Source organism: Oncorhynchus mykiss, chromosome 29 (assembly GCF_057628025.1).
Source record: "Oncorhynchus mykiss isolate SJ-2025 chromosome 29, ASM5762802v1, whole genome shotgun sequence".
Lineage (NCBI taxonomy): Eukaryota > Metazoa > Chordata > Actinopteri > Salmoniformes > Salmonidae > Oncorhynchus > Oncorhynchus mykiss.
Genome location: NC_143050.1, coordinates 15,967,196 through 15,985,000, shown reverse-complemented (window position 1 = coordinate 15,985,000; position 17,805 = coordinate 15,967,196). Strand labels below are relative to the sequence as shown.

The window sequence follows — 17,805 nt, the reverse complement described above, 5'->3', positions numbered from 1 at the left end:
CCTGACCTCAACCCCATCATACACCTTTGGGAGGAATTGGAATGCCGACTGCGAGCCAGGCCTAATCGCACAACATCAGTGCCCGACCTCACTAATGCTATTGTGGCTGAATCGAAAAAGTCCCCGCAACACTGTTCCAACATCTAGTCGAAAGCCTTCCCAGAAGAGTGGAGGCTGTTATAGCAGCAAAAGGTCAAAACATATTGATACAACAGTAGCTAAGATGGGGAGAAGTAAATCTCTGCTCTACCTTCGTAACAGCACTATCAACAATGCAGGTCCTACAGGCCCTGGTTTTGTCGCACCTGGACTACTGTTCAGTCGTGTGGTCAGGTACCACAAAAAAGGACAGGAAAGTTGAAATTGGCTCAAAACCGGGCAGCATGGCTGGCCCTTGGATGTACAGAGAGATTGACTTCATCACTACTTGTTTTTATGAGAGGTATTGACATGTTGAATGCACCGAGCTGTTTGAACTGCTCGTGCACAGCTTGGACACCCATGCATACACCACAAGACATGCCACAAGAGGTCTCTTCACAGTCCCCAAATCAGGAACAGACTATGGGAGGCACACAGTACTACATAGAGGCATGGAACTCCATTCTGCATCAAGTAACTGATGCAAGCAGTAAAATTAGATTAAATAAAACAGATTAAAATACACATTATGGAACAGCAGGGACTATGAAGCAACACAAACATAGGCACACACACACACACTATACACATGGATTTTGTACTGTAGATATGTGGAAGTGGTGGAGTAAGGCCCTGAGGGCCCACAGTGTGTTGTGAAATCTGTGAATGTATTGTTATGTTTTTTAAATAGTATGAACTGACTTAATTTTGCTGGACCCCAGGAATAGTAGCTGCTGCTTTGGCAGGAGATCCATAATAAATACAACTCCATATTAATGCCCATGATTTTGGAATGAGATGTTCGACGAGCAAGTGTCCACATACTTCTGGTCATGTAGTGTATTACACATTCAGAAACACAGTCAATACAATAAAACAATGCTTAAAGGGATGTAGTTAAAGGCGCCAAAAGCATTATGTATTGTCAAATAAATATTGCATTTGTCATGTACATGTGATTAAATGTAACCACATGGACTTCGTAAACCTGTTGTGAAACTTTTTATAAACTTGTTTTATTATTTCCAAACCTGTTTCCATTCAATTAAATAGTCAGACAAGTGCATGTATTTTACTCAGGACTTTTGTTCTAGTTAGTTGATTGAGGATTTTATAATAATAATAAATTATATTAATAATAAGATTTAATTTGTATAGCGCTTTTAATTACAGCAAGAATCTCAAAGACCCTCTTAAAACAACAAAACAAAACCTTTCAGTTAGCCTATTGACAGTTCTGGCCGGAGGCATTAAGAGTCCTGGTTTCTAGAAATGGTTCCACACCCAGCTGTCAAAAGTAAGGCATTAGTAGGAGTCTGTATAGTATCTCAATCTAGTCCTAGCCAGGCAAGGAGAGGTTGGTACTTAATGTTTACGGTAGAAGCCCTGCTCACAAGAGGGTAGCATGGGTATTAGACTCTGAGGATCGCTCGCTATTCAATAAGGCCCTTGGCACCGAGGCTTAGTCCAGACCCAAGCTGTGACCAGTCTGTTGTCAAGGCAAAGAAGCCTTTTACGGGCCGCTTGGGATCAGGGACAAGGAATAACTGCTGTGAGATAGGCAGGTCCGGGTTGAGACCGATTCGCGAGAGGAGAGATATAGTAGCTTTAACAATATGTGAAGTCACTGTTTCCTCTGTGCATTTTGCATAACATTTTCACCTCTCATCTTACTTCTCGTACCCTTTTACTAAATCATCCATGTCACCCTCTCTCACACACAGGCCTCTCTGCCGCTATGACATTCTCCTGGAGGACAACAGAGAGGTGACCTTCAGATCCATCCCCTGTGAGGAGTCCAACTTCTGAGACAATAACAGATACACAGTATGATGTAGAGAGTCAGCAGTGGCCATTTGATGGCTCTCTGGGTAAATGGAGTGAGGCAGTTGACCCAGGTAGCCTACATGCTACTCACCCTCTGGTCCGTGTATTCAGTGGCTTAAGTCTTGTATGAGTCCAGAGCATTGTAAATGCGTGCAAGTGTGATGATTTTAATGAATGATATATTGTATTCATTTATTAATTCTTAAAATGTACTATGATGATTGTGTCTGTATCACTGAGACCACTGTGTGGTATAATATCTGTGGGAAACCACTACTAAATACATATTTTATTAACGTAAATACATATGACATTCTTGGGAATGAGAGCCACGTCAATGGGTCATTACACGAAAAGAGTGCATTTTGTATCCCTTTTATATCTTAATTAACCCCTCTATGGAAAGATGAGACTCTCTCGAACACGATTGTGTTCTCCGTTTTGCTCTACGACCCCCACAGGTGTCTTGGGACTCGTCTGTCAGTAAATATAAGTTGTTTTGCTCTAGGACCTCACAAGACTTGTCTGAAAGTCCCACGGTACCCATTTTAAAAAAAGATTGGAAGTATATATGGAGACTTAGTGCCAAAATTAAGGGTTAAATACGTTCCCTGCTCTATCTTATATCTCTCAGATATACGACAGACACTTGAGAACTAACTTCCTTTAGATTTTTTTTGGGGGGGTTTATTGTATATATATATATATATATATATATATATATATATATATATATAGTACATATATTTTTTAAACATCACGTGGAGAATTCAATACAGATTTCTTTATATGAATAAAGACTTGCCAATATTAAGCATTTTGACATGTCCCTCTGTGTCCCTCCATGCACCTCTGTGTCCCTCTGTGCCTCCTCTGTGTCCCTCCATGCACCTCTGTGTCCCTCCATGCACCTCTGTGTCCCTCTATGCCTCCTCTGTGTCCCTCTATGCCTCCTCTGTGTCCCTCCATGCACCTCTGTGTCCCTCCATGCACCTCTGTGTCCCTCCATGCACCTCTGTGTCCCTCCGTGCACCTCTGTGTCCCTCCGTGCACCTCTGTGTCCCTCTGTGCACCTCTGTGTCCCTCTGTGCACCTCTGTGTCCCTCTGTGCCTCCTCTGTGACTTCCAGGAAGATTTTAACTGACTTGACCCCAACATTTCTCCAAGTTTCCACCCTCATTGTAAAGCCCCAACCCTGTTATGGTCAACCCTGTTATGGTCAACCCTGTTACGGTCAACCCTGTTACTTAATTTGCCACTTAAAGTTAGGTGAAATCCAAAGTTTTTTGGAGCAAGTTATATCAAATTGGTTGAATGACCCCAATACAATTGAACACTTTAAACCACTTGACTTAAAGAACATGCTTGTTTTTTGTTTTTATTTTATAAAAAATGTCACATAATAAGCTGATATAAAATGTTTTTGTAGAAGATGCTCATTAGTTTTATTTTGTTACATACGTTACATCAACTTTTCTCAAATAGACAACAAAGATTGTTCATTATATTTAAAACATATTCACTATAGTTTTTCTGTTGTTTCATAAATGATTGATACTTAATTTTGAAAGAACATTCTAAGAGACAGATTACCACTTGTTCTGGCATTGTTGGTGATGCCATGCTGTTTGAGCCTGCCTGCTCATTTAGACTTGTGCTTCTTCATCTGTGCCACGTCCATCTGGGACACAAGACAACACACAGACATGAGACCCAGAGGTAACATCAAGTAGACACAAGAGCAAGCTAGCACTGCACCATGATAAGAAATCAATCTGACTTGTAATAAACTGAAATTTGTCTTAAAGGCCCAGTACAGTCAAAATTCAGTTTTGTATCATATTGCACAACAGGTGATTAGTGTTATTCCCTGATAGTTGCTGGTTGAAAATACGATCTACAGAGGACCTTCCAATCAGCAGGTTTGCATGGGCGGGAGTTTCAACTTACCTGGTGACATCACCAGGTGGTAAATTAATTAATAAACTAATAACAATGAGAGTTCAGATTCCCCCCTCCCCACTCAGACCACTCCCATACATTCCTAGCTAAATTATTGCTATTTTTGTAAATGTAATGGAAAACTATTATAGTAAGGTACTTAATTGTTACCCAGAAATGATTTCATATTGATATAAAAACAACTGCATTGGGCCTGTAAGTCAGGAAAAGTTAATGTCATAAAATTGATCACTAATACAATGTGGAGATACACCCCTAATCTCTGTTAGGTACATATTTGATAGAGTGATGTATTCAGTACTTGGATCATATGCAGACGTCTACCGACAAACCTGCAGTACCTGTAATGACAAGCGAATCCTTTTCTCCTCATCCAGCTCATTCATCAGCAGTTGAATCTCTTTGCTAACACAAAGAGTAGAGAAATCTTAAATCAGTGGCACACTTAGAAAACGCAATACAATACATTACTGTAGTTGCACACACAGAAATAACAATACAAAACAATAGTTGCACAAACAGAGATACTTTTAACAATAGAAGACATTACTGTAGTTGCATACACAGAGATACTTTAACAATAGAAGACATTACTGTAGTTGCACACACTGAGATAAGCAAAGACTTACTTGTGCTGGCTCTTCATCAGTTCGACCTCATCCCTTAGGTCCCGGAGCTCTGTCCGCAGCTGCTCGAGGGTCAGTTGGCACTGGGCACCTGGCTCTCTCCTGGGCTTGGGGTCAGAGGTAAGGTGAGGGGGCAGGGTAGCACGCAGGATAGCTGAGAGAGCCCCAGGGATGAGTGTGGAGAAGGGGTGTGGCGCACTGGTACCAGTGGATAATGAGGAGGAGAGCATTGTGGGCCTTGAAGGCTGGTGAAGCTTCTTTTCAACCACCTGTCCAACGACACATCACAACAGCACAACTGGTCAAACAAATTCAAGAGGCATGCAGAAGATCCTTTTGGGTGTAAATGTTTTGATGGAACAATATTGATTGAATAAGCAACTCTATAGACCACATTGACATTGGGCAGCATGCATAGTAAGGTGAAAATTGAATTACAGGTAACACTGGGGTATTTGTAGGTGCTGCCAGGCTGCTGATGAGTGATATGACAGAGGAGAGGTCCTCTTTCTCATTCTCTTGCGTCTCACCCACCTGTGTAGGGGCTACCTGTACGTCTTCCTGTATGTCAAGGTTAGACTGAGGAGCCTGAGAGGACACAAGCAAACACAGACAGAGAAACATGAGGATTGAAAGAAGGATTTTGTTATTTTGATTGACATATATCCTGTTACATGTACATGTAGTTATGGTAATATTGTGGCCGTTTGATCTGTAGTCCTTAATGACTATAGTATGTGGAATACTTCAATTTAACACACGCCAAATGTACGTTTCTGTTGTCTGCCATCTTGCCGGCTCAAATTAGGTAAATTTAACTCGAGGACAAATGGGCCACAAACAGAACACAGTGAGTAGTTGAAAAGTTTCCTCAGAGACAATAAACAACCCCTCTCGCATGCTTCACTAATCCACAATAATAACCAGATAGCCACTGACATCAGTGTACAAATATACATACCAGTGAAAAAATCTGTGACTGAAATCTTTCATCCGCCACACGTGGTGCCAATTGGTTCAGGGTCTCTGTGACTGAAACACTGTGTGACTCAAAATCTTCAATGTCTTGGAGAAATAAAACAAACCAACATGACGCATTAGATAAATTGTTGACTTGATTTGAAGGCATAATTAATGGTGGGGTCATTGAAGCAAAACAACAGGCTGTCAAAAATAGAGTGTCATGCAGTATTACATTGCTTTGCCATTGATGACAGTTTGGAGAATCTAAAGCGTCATAGGTGAGTTCAAAGGAACATAAGAAAGGATTTGAGAATGATGACATGGCTTACCCACGGTAAGGCTATAGTTGCCCATGGTGACACAGAAGAACGCCAACGTGATATGTCGAGCGACAAAATGAAAGTGAGAAAAGAGCTCGAGAAGCTTAGAATTTTTATCAAAAAATGATGACAGAGTGGAGTGAGTTAAGTCAGTAGATCGTCTTTGGGATTTCTCCAACTAAGCACATTAGTCAATCAGAACATAGACATGCACGTGTTCAAGCCTATTTTGAAAAGCGTCAAACTTATCAACAGCCAAGAGGATAATTAATGAATCATTCTTTATCAAGAAAATAAACTAGGTTCAACTGTTGTTTGAAATATAACATGATTAAATACACTATAACCAGAGTGCTGTGCACAGTAGAAGAAATGCCAAGCGTCAGCAGTTACCATTTGTTACAGCCAAGAAAATAGACAGCGACTGATTGACAAAACAGCAATCTTAGCTGGTGTTGTTAGGAGTTCTGCTGTACACACCTTGTTTGGCCAGTGTTTCTATCGCAATACAGCTCCATTGATGGTAACTCTACACCATTCACTCCTGGTTCCATTGTAACCCAACATGAATTGTGCTAGTGTGATGAGAGGTGGTCTTGGGCTAAGTTTAGCACACAGACATGCTTACCACCAATACCATTGGGGCAGTCCCTGATACAACTAGTTTGCAGGGACACAGACTTGGGAGTACTTAAAGGGACAGACTACAGGGCATCGAACACATACATTTATCCAATATCCTCCGAGGGGAGAGCAGGGTGCTGAGATCTATACAGCATGCCATGAAAACACAAAGTCAGTTCCATAATTTGAGTTTGAATTTGAATGGAAAAAGTCAAGAGGAAGCTGGATTGGATGTTGAATTGGAACATGAAGCACAACCAGTTTATCATTCGTTTTTGTATATTATGCAGAGATGAGATATGTGACTCTGTCTACCAACATGAGTCGGATTTTAATTAATGATATTTAACCATAACCTGTCCTTTGTTATACCATTCTCACTCCAAGTGGAACTAACTCCACCCTTACCAAAAAAAATGCTTTTTTAAACAGCAGTAAAAGTAGTCACTGCAGTCAAATGTGGCACAGTAATACTGCACTGTAACTGCAGTTACACTACAAAATAGCTGCAGTAAAAAAATATATATTTTGGACACCGTATTTTCAGCATTCTGCAGTTATACTGCACTCTGAAAGCAGTCTTTTTTCGTAGAGTAAAAGTGGATGGTGGTCTGGTAACCCTCCTGCTACCTAATGTTACCTTTGTAGCAAACCTGTAAAGAAGTGTATTTGTACCTTTGTCTCCTTTATTTAAATTCTTACTTTCTATACATCTATACCCGTTATTCCCACAAGCTTCCTTCAGCTGTCAAACCTTTGACACTTCTGGGATGCAACCGGTCCAACATAGACAATGGGCCTGATCGGATAGCTGAGCTTCTGCTCTTTTCTGTCCATAAAAACAAATGGTCCCCTGCAGTCCTCTCCTTTTATGGTGACATTGTACAACCAATCACAAGAAAGGACATGGCTAGCCTACACTACAGCGCCAACGGCTCGTCAGACTGGTGATCCAAGGAATGCATTTACGGCACACCCGAGAACAGTTGTCTCCACACCTCTCACTTCAGCGCATTTCCTTCTATCACACGTTTTTCTATTTGATTCTTTCTCTGTACATTTTTGTCTTTAACATCTGTCAAGGTTTTGCCTTACCTGCATTTAGACAGGCAGCCCAATTTTAATTTTACCTTAAACTAGGCAAGTCAGTTAAGAACAAATTCTTATTTACAATAACAGCATACCGGGGAACAGTAGGTTAACTGCCTTGTTCAGGTGCAGAACGACAGATTTTGACCTTGTCAGCTCGGGGACTCGATCCAGCAACCTTTCGGTTACTGGCCCAACGCTCTAACCACTAGGCTCTGAAAGAGATCTGATGTGAAGACTTGATTTACATAAAGCATCTACATCATTGTATTCATAAATGAGAATCAGTCTATTGAATTTCCCAGCTATATTCTGATCACTGCTTTTTCCATTAAGCTTCTATTGGAGTAAAGGGAGACCAGTAATAAAGCATCTATTTTACATTAACCTTGACATGATGAAATTGGTGACACGCAATGTGAAATGCAAAATAGATCTCCCCAGTCCTTATGAAAACATCCAATAGATCAAATTCTATTGTGTATCCTACGGCACAACAGACAATTTCACAAAAGGCATGTTGAGCCATTTATTTGCAATATCTTAAACAAAACAATGTACATAGGTTGAAATGAGCAGGACTTGAAGATGGCATCAGTAGTTTTTACAGGTTGAGAATTAGACTGAGCATCATATTCAACAGCCCTTGGGGAATCGTCTTGAAGACTGCTTCTACTTTACAGCAAAAAGTGTTTCTCTAAGCACTGGGGAAAAACAAAAAATTGGTACTGGGAACTATAAAAAGGTAAAATCTTCAGAATTTCATTTACACGATACGAGAAGTGTAACAGTTGTGAAATCAAAAAAACAATGTCCATAATAACCAGTCTGGAAGACTAGAAACTGATAGCCTATTCTGTATATTTAAACACATCTTATGCAAACAGAGTCAAAAAATAAACAGTGCAACTGTCATTTTCTGATGTACTCCTGACGACAGGGAGACCATCTTTTGGGGGACCATCTCCAGGACAAAGACGCAACCCAAGGCCAAGGGGGAAAGGGTGTGTAACCCTGAACTGTGCCCTTGGTCCCTCTAGTTTGATCACCAGCGGCGATAATTAGACCCTCTGTTGGGGGGTACATGTTGACGCATTGTCGGCATGTTACGGTATTTGGACAGGATGCTCTGGCTCTTCCTGAACACTGGCCTTTGAGAGAAAGGACGTGGCACAAAGCCTCCCTACAGAGGGGGGAAAGAAATTCAACAAAAAACAGTCAGAAATGCAGCTTCAGTGACCTACAGCTTCATCCCCGTGATATTACTACCTCCATTTTCAAAAGGCCAAGAGGCACATGAATGCAGTCAGTGGGCTAAGACAAGTCCTACTGGCCACAAGTTATAATAGGAGCTGCTCACAAATGCAACATACCATGAGTGGCTTCCTAAAGGGACCAGGCGGTTCAGGGCCTGGTCTTCTCTGAGGAGGAGGGCCTGGTCTTCTCTGAGGAGGAGGACCTGGTCTTCTCTGAGGAGGAGGACCTGGTCTTCTCTGAGGAGGAGGACCTGGTCTTCTCTGAGGAGGAGGACCTGATCTTCTCTGAGGAGGAGGACCTGGTCTTCTTTGAGGGGGAGGACCTGGTTTGCGATTTGGGCTAGTGGGACGGAAGCTCGATCTCTGTGGCACAAACGAGTAAAGGATGTGCATACATGGTGGAATGGAGTTTTATCGAGAAATATAATTGCGCAGGGGTTGCCAAAATGTATGGGAGGCAACATTTGACATATTGTATCCCTGGGCGGCCTACTCATTACAGTAAACACGTTCCCACTCCCAAGACTAAAGCTATGAACACTCAGCTTTCAAAGAACCCAGGAAGTTCTCACCTGTGGTCCTGGTTTCCTGAAGGGTCTTTCAGGTCTGTGGTTCTCCTGTGGCACATTCGTTGGCCTAATAAGTAAAAAGTGAATTATCTGACTAAATAACCTTGAATGAAACTAGTTATTGGTGTGATGCCACACCCATCGTGTGACACATCATTACCAAATACCCATAACCACTAGGCACCAAGATTTAAACAAATCAAATGGTTATATACCATGCAATACAATCATACAGTGCCTTGCGAAAGTATTCGCCCCCCTTGAGCTTTGCGACCTTTTGCCACATTTCAGGCTTCAAACATAAAGATATAAAACTGTATTTTTTTGTGAAGAATCAACAACAAGTGGGACACAATCATGAAGTGGAACGACATTTATTGGATATTTCAAACTTTTTTAACAAATCAAAAACTGAAAAATTGGGCGTGCAAAATTATTCAGCCCCTTTACTTTCAGTGCAGCAAACTCTCTCCAGAAGTACAGTGAGGATCTCTGAATGATCCAATGTTGACCTAAATGACTAATGATGATAAATACAATCCACCTGTGTGTAATCAAGTCTCCGTATAAATGCAGCTGCACTGTGATAGTCTCAGAGGTCCGTTAAAAGCGCAGAGAGCATCATGAAGAACAAGGAACACACCAGGCAGGTCCGAGATACTGTTGTGAAGAAGTTTAAAGCCGGATTTGGATACAAAAAGATTTCCCAAGCTTTAAACATCCCAAGGAGCACTGTGCAAGCGATAATATTGAAATGGAAGGAGTATCCGACCACTGCAATTCTACCAAGACCTGGCCGTCCCTGTAAACTTTCAGCTCATACAAGGAGAAGACTGATCAGAGATGCAGCCAAGAGGCCCATGATCACTCTGGATGAACTGCAGAGATCTACAGCTGAGGTGGGAGACTCTGTCCATAGGACAACAATCAGTCGTATATTGCACAAATCTGGCCTTTATGGAAGAGTGGCAAGAAGAAAGCCATTTCTTAAAGATATCCATAAAAAGTGTTGTTTAAAGTTTGCCACAAGCCACCTGGGAGACACACCAAACATGTGGAAGAAGGTGCTCTGGTCAGATGAAACCAAAATTGAACTTTTTGGCAACAATGCAAAACGTTATGTTTGGCGTAAAAGCAACACAGCTCATCACCCTGAACACACCATCCCCACTGTCAAACATGGTGGTGGCAGCATCATGGTTTGGGCCTGCTTTTCTTCAGCAGGGACAGGAAAGATGATTAAAATTGATGGGAAGATGGATGGAGCCAAATACAGGACCATTCTGGAAGAAAACCTGATGGAGTCTGAAAAAGACCTGAGACTGGGACGGAGATTTGTCTTCCAACAAGACAATGATCCAAAACATAAAGCAAAATCTACAATGGAATGGTTCAAAAATAAACATATCCAGGTGTTAGAATGGCCAAGTCAAAGTCCAGACCTGAATCCAATCGAGAATCTGTGGAAAGAACTGAAAACTGCTGTTCACAAATGCTCTCCATCCAACCTCACTGAGCTCGAGCTGTTTTGCAAGGAGGAATGGGAAAACATTTCAGTCTCTCGATGTGCAAAACTGATAGAGACATACCCCAAGCGACTTACAGCTGTAATCGCAGCAAAAGGTGGCGCTACAAAGTATTAACTTAAGGGGGCTGAATAATTTTGCACGCCCAATTTTTCAGTTTTTGATTTGTTAAAAAAGTTTGAAATATCCAATGAATGTCGTTCCACTTCATGATTGTGTCCCACTTGTTGTTGATTCTTCACAAAAAAATACAGTTTTATATCTTTATGTTTGAAGCCTGAAATGTGGCAAAAGTTCGCAAAGTTCAAGGGGGCCGAATACTTTCGCAAGGCACTGTAAGTCACTTCACATCAAATCTTTTATATTGATTCTCATATTGGTGGATTACCTTTCCGCATATCTCCGGTCTCTTGGTGAAGGGGAAGGACTGGAGTCATGAATTTTAGAGAAGCGTTCATTCAGCGTAAGTTGCTCATCTGAATTGTAATAGCGCTCTGAAAAGTCAGGAGTTGAGTGAGTAAGAGGTATTCTCATAATGAATAATATTAAATTCACCAAGAGACATTGCATTCCCATTGAGGAGCATCAAACTGTTAGCCAACAGACTAAATGAGACCAAATCAAATCAGGGGCCACTTGCCAGTTTTGTTTTTTGGTGTCCTACTTCTATCCCTTGGGGGGCTGTCCTTTGAGCTTGAGTTAGTCCCAGGTGCCTGCCACTGGGACACAACGACTAGGTCACGAGCCAGCCGTTTGTCTATAGAGGAAGGGCTGGAGCGGGACCAGCCAAGACAGAGAATTACAAGTGATGAGCATCCCATCAGTGGAGCCTGTGAGGCCAGGTTAGGTAAGCAGCGGAGCAGAACATTACTACTACTAGCATCATCTTTAGATGTTGCCCTGTAAGTGAAAATTCCATCAGTCTAAATAATGCCCTGGAAAATGGAAATTATTTTATTCTGTAGAACAAAAACATGTAATCTCAAAAAATGGACCAACATGGAAAGACAAAGAGAAAGGAGAGAGTTCTGTTGGAAAAGCTACATTCACATAATTACTCAGGAAAGACCATAGGTCTACATGTGGAATAAAAAAAATTATCATCACTCAGGTACTTACAAAGAGCACGTAATGTCCATGTTCTCTTAACGCTGTATTGTCACTGAACCCCGAATCCACCTGACATCTCAGTAGCGCTGCTCACAAATTCAGAATGAAAATTGACACGCATGAATGGAAAAGTGTTGCCGAAAGCTCTGAGGAACTGGTCTCTTGCTGTCCAGATTTTCACTTGAAGCTGGACTCGAAAGGCTGTCAATTCTCTCCACTTACTATTGAAATAAAGATGAAAAAGGGAGATGAGCGTCTAATCTGTTCAGCCAAATGGTCCATCTATCCATGATTTCCCTGTTGATCTTTAGTTCATCCTTACTAGTCTTCGTTAAGGTCAGTCTCAGCTTCCAAATCTAAACTCCTCTTCAAACCCTGGGCATTCAATTTCAAAGGGGGATTATCTTGTAATCTTGCATCCTGTCTGGTGAAAGTAGTGTGAGGAATTCAGCTCGAGGTGGTCAGTGTACGGTCAGTGTTCCATTGTACATCTTCGGTCAAAACTTAGTACGCTTGAATAAACAAGCCATACAGAGCAATTGTTGTAAAGCAGCTTGCACTTTGTATGAATGGAATCCATTGTTTGCTTGTAAACATTCCAATTGTTGTACTTGTAAGGCTGCCATCCTCTGCAAAACTTGCTGTGTAGAGATTAGATCCACTGTGTAGTGTAGAGAACTGTAGTCCACTGCATATGTTCTGTATAGACACAGATTTCATGTATTCTTGCATGCAGAAAAAGTCCACTGTTCACTGGCCTAGCCAATGAAGTTCAGTGTGCTGTTAATGTAGAGAGGTGTGGTCCATTATCTCTTCAGTCGTCAGTTTGCTTCTTGATGGTCAAATTGTTCATTTGGGGAGTAATTCAAATTTTTTTTTTTAAATAGAGTCAACTGCACGTCTGCATTCTGTGTTTAAGAATTAAAAGTAGTATTGTATGATCTATGTATTATCACAGCGTACGGTCCCAATTGTCTCAGTTGGTAGCACGTGGCACTTGGCCAGGGTTGTGGGTTTAGTTCCCATGGGGGACCAGTATGAAAAAGTATGAGAATTGATGCACTCACTACTGTAAATCACTGGATAGGGGTCTGCCAAATTATTCATTTTTTTTTTGTTGTTTAAAAAATAAATAATTAATGGCCCTCTCCTCTTGCCGCTTGTCCCGTTGTTGCCAGTGGTAGTATCATGCATTTTCCCCAAAGTTCCTCAAGACATCATCTTCATGGAAGCTGGTGCATATTCATCTGCCATTTGAATGTTATTGCTCAAACTGACAGATTGTGTAACCTGAACCAGTATGACAGCTTCCAGTTTCAGAGCCTTCTAGATGGTGATCAACATCAATCTCCTCCTTTCCTATGAGTCATGCATGTTGGTGTGCAATGACTGTGGCATTTCAGCTGATTTAAAGGGAATGTCCTCAGTTCTCTTATTAGCAGTCCTCTTCATGTATGAACTGCTCTTTTGAACTTCTGTTATGTCAGGGGGTTATGTTGTGTCTGGCATCGTGAGAATGTTTCTTCAACTTTTCCACTTGGTCAGAGAAGAGCACCTCTAGAAGCTCCTCAGAGCACCTCTAGCTTCAGACCCCAATAGCACCACAGAGGGACAGGCCTCGCAAAACACAGAGATTTTCTAGTATCTTTCATTGACATTGTATCGAATAGGCAGATATTAATTCAACTTTGAATGACTGGCGCCCAGAACATTCCCTTGTGAATTATTTTTTACACTGCCAGCACACTTGAAAGTGCAACCCCAGAGGTCTTTGGATATTTGATTTCAAAACTTAACTGATACAAGACATCACTGTAACTCCATTTCCTCCATCACAGGAAAATGGCTGTAAGTTGGCATTCCCTTCATATTCAGATATCTTTGAAGATTGACCTTCTAAACATCATCACGCCCCTGCTCCCAGAGTGAGAAGGAAGATACCGTACCTGTGTGTGCTCAAGGCTCGCTGAGAGTCCACTTGTTCCTTCTGTGACTCTGAGTCCCTGGAAGACTTGGTTGAATTGGCTTCTGGGTTGGGGGGTGATTGATGGGGCATCGGCCTCTTCCTCAGTGGGCCAGCGTTTGCTTGGAAACGCTCCCTCCGAAGAGCAAACTTGGATGGCGCATTTCCCCTGGACGTATGAGGCCCTTCCTCTTCATGGATCTCTGCTCCTTGGGGATGAGGTGGAGGTACTTTGAGCCTCATCACCGACTCCGCTCTCATTTTACGCCCCTTCAGCAAACGACTCTTGCCCCTGAATGACAAGGGACGGCCGCCAAATCCCCTAGGGGTGTTGAAGTAATGTGGAATCTCTCTGCGAGGGCGCTTTGGGTGTCCATGCTCCACATCAGGGCCTGCAGGAGGGATCCCGCGCTCCTGGAACTTCCTCTTGTGTGGTGGTCCACTTGGCCTTGCCTGAGGGCTGTTCTCGTGGAAAGAGGACGACGACCAACCTCCTTTCCATGTGGGGGATCTGTGGGGAGGGCTGCCTTCCTGTGCCCACTCAGTGCTGCGGCGTCCGCTGCCCTCCCGCTCCCTTCCCACCACTCCATGCTGCTGCCTGGGATCTTGCTCAGCAGACCACCTGCACATCCATCACAAACAATACAAAAAATGATTACATTGGAAGATCCATTATCGTGTGAAGTGGGAAACGGAGGTTTAGCTTTCCTTTATGCTGCCCCTTCACCATTATGCCATGATACAGGTAGGAGAGTAAAACCTTCAGAGAGCATATACTTTCCAGTGGCAGGTGACTAGTAGTGTAATAACATCAGATCACGGCATTTTACTGTTTATCAGCATTGTAATACTGAACGATAATTTTGACCTCTGACGCAGAGGACTACGTGAGTTTACACTTTTCCCCCTCCATTTATATTACCCAGCCCATACTGTATCTTCACTCCTGTACCTCTCTGGATAAGGACCTCTGCCATGAAAATCCCGTAGCTTTCTCTGGGGGGAGCCAGAGGGCCCACGTTCACCATTGTGTGGTCGGGGAATGGGCCCTGGCCCATTCCAGCGCATCCCCCCGCGACCTGGGCGCTCAAACTGCCTCTCCCTGGGACTATAAGGCGGCCGGACACCCCAGCTCCTGTCCTCTTCGTGAGACGGACTTGGGCGCTTGTGAGGGCCCCTGAAGGAACTGTGGGGGGACTGTGAGGGTTGTGGCCTCCTGTCAGGAGGTTGGTTATGATAATGGCGTGGTGAGGGGGATCTGTAACCTGAATGGTTTCCATGGATAAGTGCACCCCTCTGGCCCTGGGGCCCTTGTCCAGGAGTATGAGGGGAGGACCTATGCTGAGCTGGGGGGGGACGGTTTGGCCCGGAAGGGGAAGGCCTCCTGTGGCCATGATGGGGCTCCGTTTGGGAGGGGTATGTGTTGAAGGAATCCTGGTTTTGGGACCTCCACTGATTGAAAGGTCGCTCCCTCCGTTCTCCCATCAGTGGGGGCCTCCGTTCTCCCATCAGTGGGGGCCTTTTGGCAAAGTGAGCACGTCCTCTGCCTCTGGAATCTCTCCAGCTTGGAGGGACCTTTCCTGAGTGGCCCCGGAATCCTCTCTGACTCCTGGGGTGGGGGCTGTAATTCTCTTCATATGGCATGTTGTAGCCATCAGAGTAGGGCCTGTTGAATAACAAAACAAAGTCTTGAAGAAACTTGAAACACCCACACAATTAATGTTATTTATATCATTATCAATATATAGTCTACACAAGTAAAATAGACTAAAATCCAAATTAATTGACATCACCAATTATTAATTAGTATACACTGCCCCTTTTGTTGTAACTCTGCACATACCTGGGTTTGAACCGAGGAGGTCCGGAGTAAGGTCTGACCATCTTTGGGATACACTGAATAATCTGCAGACAAGAAATAACGTTTTTGCATTGACAGAGGTGCCAGTTAGTGGTAAAAAAAAATATGCCTAACTAGCTAGCCGATTTTGCGAAACTATAGCTGGTTAGCTACTGACGTGACACACTCGAATAAATAAGTACCTAGCTGAACCTTTACGACCCTTGCGGCCATTTTAAAAGGGCACATGTTAGCCGGTAGCTTGTTAGCTAGCTAACGTTAGCTACCCCGGGTTGTCAGAACTGTGCGAATGTATCTAATTAGCTAGTTACAGTTGTAACGTTATGTAACAGCTGCTATAAAAAGTAGTTCGTCATCTGATAAAAATTGAGATCTACGAGTGGAGGGAAATGTGGGATGATGTTATGACTAAACGCAGTGTACCAAACAACTTCGACTATAGTAGGCCATGTTATATCAGTAACGTTATATTTTGATATCGTCTCGCAAAACAAGTCCACCTAGCTAACTAAGTCAACTAACATTAGTTGGCTCGCGTTAATAAACAAACGTTGCGGTTTACATGATTAAATAGCCATCTGTTATTGAATATAATTTAAGAGGCCAGTGTTACACTGTACGTTCCCGCTAGCTAAACTCCCAAAGCCTGTGTTGGCTAACGTTAACTAGCTACCAGCTAGCGACGTCTCTATAAAGTTGATTTGCATACCACCACGTAAAACTAGTTGTTTGTAATGGGACATTTTAATAGTAATTTACCTTTCAATTTTGTAACCGACACTAAACGCCTTCGTTCTTCTACAGTCAGATCCGTCGAAACGAAAATACTGTACTAAAGTTAAATGACATACAAATGTGCAACAACAAAAAAAGATATGGTGGAGGGTGTGCCGCTGCAAATCTTATTATACCCAGTCAAATATTTGTATAACTAACCCTCAGTGCTGCAAACGCTTGAGGCACAGTTAGAACAATGAGACATATTTCACCAGATGTGAAGCAATCCGCTTGGCGTTTACACTCACTACAGAAGATGGAACGAGATGAATTTTGGCCGACGTCCTGCTAATCATCTCATCGATTAAAACATCTGATCTCAATACAGTTTTCAGTTCCCAAAACAGAGTGGACTAATTTTTGTCAAATGTACCCTTTGCCAAAGGAAAAAAACTAATTGCGTTGTATAGGAGTGCATAGGCGAATTGAGTTATTGCACACGCGCACTTCAGAGTAGGCGTCCCCTAACGGAAATACTCCAATAAAATCTCGCTAAATTGTGATTAGCACTGCCAACCTCCTTGCTTGTTCCGCCCACTCTTACTCACTTGTTCCCATTTGAAACGATGGGTTGTGGTTTATCTTGGTTTAGTTATTAACATCTTTGTGTAAACGGTCACTCAGAAACTTTCTTCTTCTATGGTGTTATGGCGGTCCTATAGAAAAAAATATCCATTGTAGTAAAAAAGTGGGAAAGCTGACATCATACAAAATACACACATAAAAAAAAAATCCATTCCATACCTTCTGTCACCTTCCAATTCAAGTCACTTTTATTTTATTTTAGTTAACCTTTATTTACCTAGGCAAGTCAGTTCAGAACAAATTCTTATTTATGATGGCCTACCAAAAGGCCTCCTGCAGGGGGTGGGATAATAAAAAAAAAAGATAGGACAAAACACACATCACGACAAAAGAGACACCACAACAGAGAGACCTATGATAACAACATAGCATGACAGCAACACATGACAACACAGCATGATAGCAACACAATATGTCAACAACATGGTAGCAACACAACATGGCAGCACCACAACATGGTATAAACATTATTGGGCACAGACAACAGCCCAAAGGGCAAGAAGGTAGAGACAACAATACATCACATGAAGCAGCCACAACTGTGAGTAAGAGTGTCCATGATCGAGTCTTTGAACAAAGAGGTGGAAAAAAACTGTCCAGTTTGAG

General features: G+C 42.5%; 3 protein-coding genes and 1 long non-coding RNA gene across 30 annotated transcripts in view; 1 reads left to right on the top strand and 3 right to left on the bottom strand.

Annotated features, from left to right (window-relative positions):
- LOC110510064 (lipase member H) overlaps positions 1-2,270 on the top strand; it is a 29,968-nt gene extending 27,698 nt beyond the window's left edge. For 8 of the 9 annotated variants that reach the window (XR_016493234.1, XR_016493232.1, XM_090226635.1 and 5 more), the window contains one exon: positions 1,866-2,270. Coding sequence is in view for 6 of the 9 variants with exons in the window: in XM_090226635.1 (XP_090082761.1) it covers positions 1,866-1,950 (85 nt within the window). In the remaining 3 variants the exon portion in view is untranslated. The remainder of the gene's footprint in view (positions 1-1,865) is intronic. The other variant, XR_016493233.1, reaches the window with a different exon arrangement.
- Positions 2,271-2,736: 466 nt separating this feature from the next.
- Positions 2,737-3,048, bottom strand: LOC149970370 (uncharacterized). Its single transcript, XR_016493235.1, has 2 exons — positions 2,962-3,048; positions 2,737-2,910 (listed from the first exon to the last, which is right to left on the bottom strand). It is a non-coding gene; the product is annotated as an uncharacterized LOC149970370 (long non-coding RNA).
- A 340-nt stretch (positions 3,049-3,388) lies between these two features.
- Positions 3,389-7,308, bottom strand: LOC110510065 (SH3 domain-containing kinase-binding protein 1). Of its 4 annotated transcripts, none has more exons than XM_090226637.1 (6): positions 6,320-6,474; positions 5,518-5,621; positions 4,995-5,144; positions 4,560-4,825; positions 4,272-4,335; positions 3,389-3,649 (listed from the first exon to the last, which is right to left on the bottom strand). In XM_090226637.1, the coding sequence occupies exons 4-6, from the start codon at positions 4,784-4,786 to the stop codon at positions 3,611-3,613; spliced, it is 330 nt and encodes a 109-aa protein (XP_090082763.1). In that variant the 5' UTR covers positions 4,787-4,825; positions 4,995-5,144; positions 5,518-5,621; positions 6,320-6,474; the 3' UTR covers positions 3,389-3,610. The 4 variants fall into 4 exon arrangements, with proteins under 4 accessions (XP_090082763.1, XP_090082764.1, XP_036823674.2 ...); XM_090226638.1 differs by having other exon boundaries at positions 5,091-5,144; positions 6,320-6,420; XM_036967779.2 differs by having other exon boundaries at positions 5,518-7,308.
- Positions 7,309-8,056: 748 nt separating this feature from the next.
- Positions 8,057-17,097, bottom strand: si:ch211-114c12.2 (uncharacterized). 16 transcript variants are annotated; one of them, XM_090226629.1, is made up of 10 exons: positions 16,597-17,080; positions 15,820-15,881; positions 14,929-15,642; positions 13,960-14,598; positions 11,544-11,674; positions 11,292-11,397; positions 9,381-9,444; positions 9,084-9,171; positions 8,926-9,035; positions 8,057-8,735 (listed from the first exon to the last, which is right to left on the bottom strand). In XM_090226629.1, the coding sequence occupies exons 2-10, from the start codon at positions 15,858-15,860 to the stop codon at positions 8,598-8,600; spliced, it is 2,031 nt and encodes a 676-aa protein (XP_090082755.1). In that variant the 5' UTR covers positions 15,861-15,881; positions 16,597-17,080; the 3' UTR covers positions 8,057-8,597. The 16 variants fall into 16 exon arrangements, with proteins under 16 accessions (XP_090082755.1, XP_090082750.1, XP_090082756.1 ...); XM_090226624.1 differs by having other exon boundaries at positions 9,381-9,425; XM_090226630.1 differs by having other exon boundaries at positions 16,774-17,080.
- Positions 17,098-17,805: the final 708 nt, after the last annotated feature.

Excerpts from the sequence above, each read along its gene's own strand:
- LOC110510065 (XM_036967779.2), bottom strand. The coding sequence starts at position 5,841 with ATGTCATCATTCTCAAATCCTTTCTTATGTTCCTTTGAACTCACCTAT. Across the intron at positions 4,826-4,994 it reads CAAATACCCCAGTGTTACCT|GTGGTTGAAAAGAAGCTTCA; the intron begins GTAATTCAATTT and ends GTCGTTGGACAG. Across the intron at positions 4,336-4,559 it reads CTGATGAAGAGCCAGCACAA|CAAAGAGATTCAACTGCTGA; the intron begins GTAAGTCTTTGC and ends TCTTTGTGTTAG.
- si:ch211-114c12.2 (XM_090226618.1), bottom strand. The coding sequence starts at position 16,910 with ATGATTAGCAGGACGTCGGCCAAAATTCATCTCGTTCCATCTTCTGTA. Across the intron at positions 9,172-9,380 it reads TCAGGAAACCAGGACCACAG|AGATCGAGCTTCCGTCCCAC; the intron begins GTGAGAACTTCC and ends TTTGTGCCACAG. Across the intron at positions 8,736-8,925 it reads CCTTTAGGAAGCCACTCATG|GGAGGCTTTGTGCCACGTCC; the intron begins GTATGTTGCATT and ends CCCCCTCTGTAG.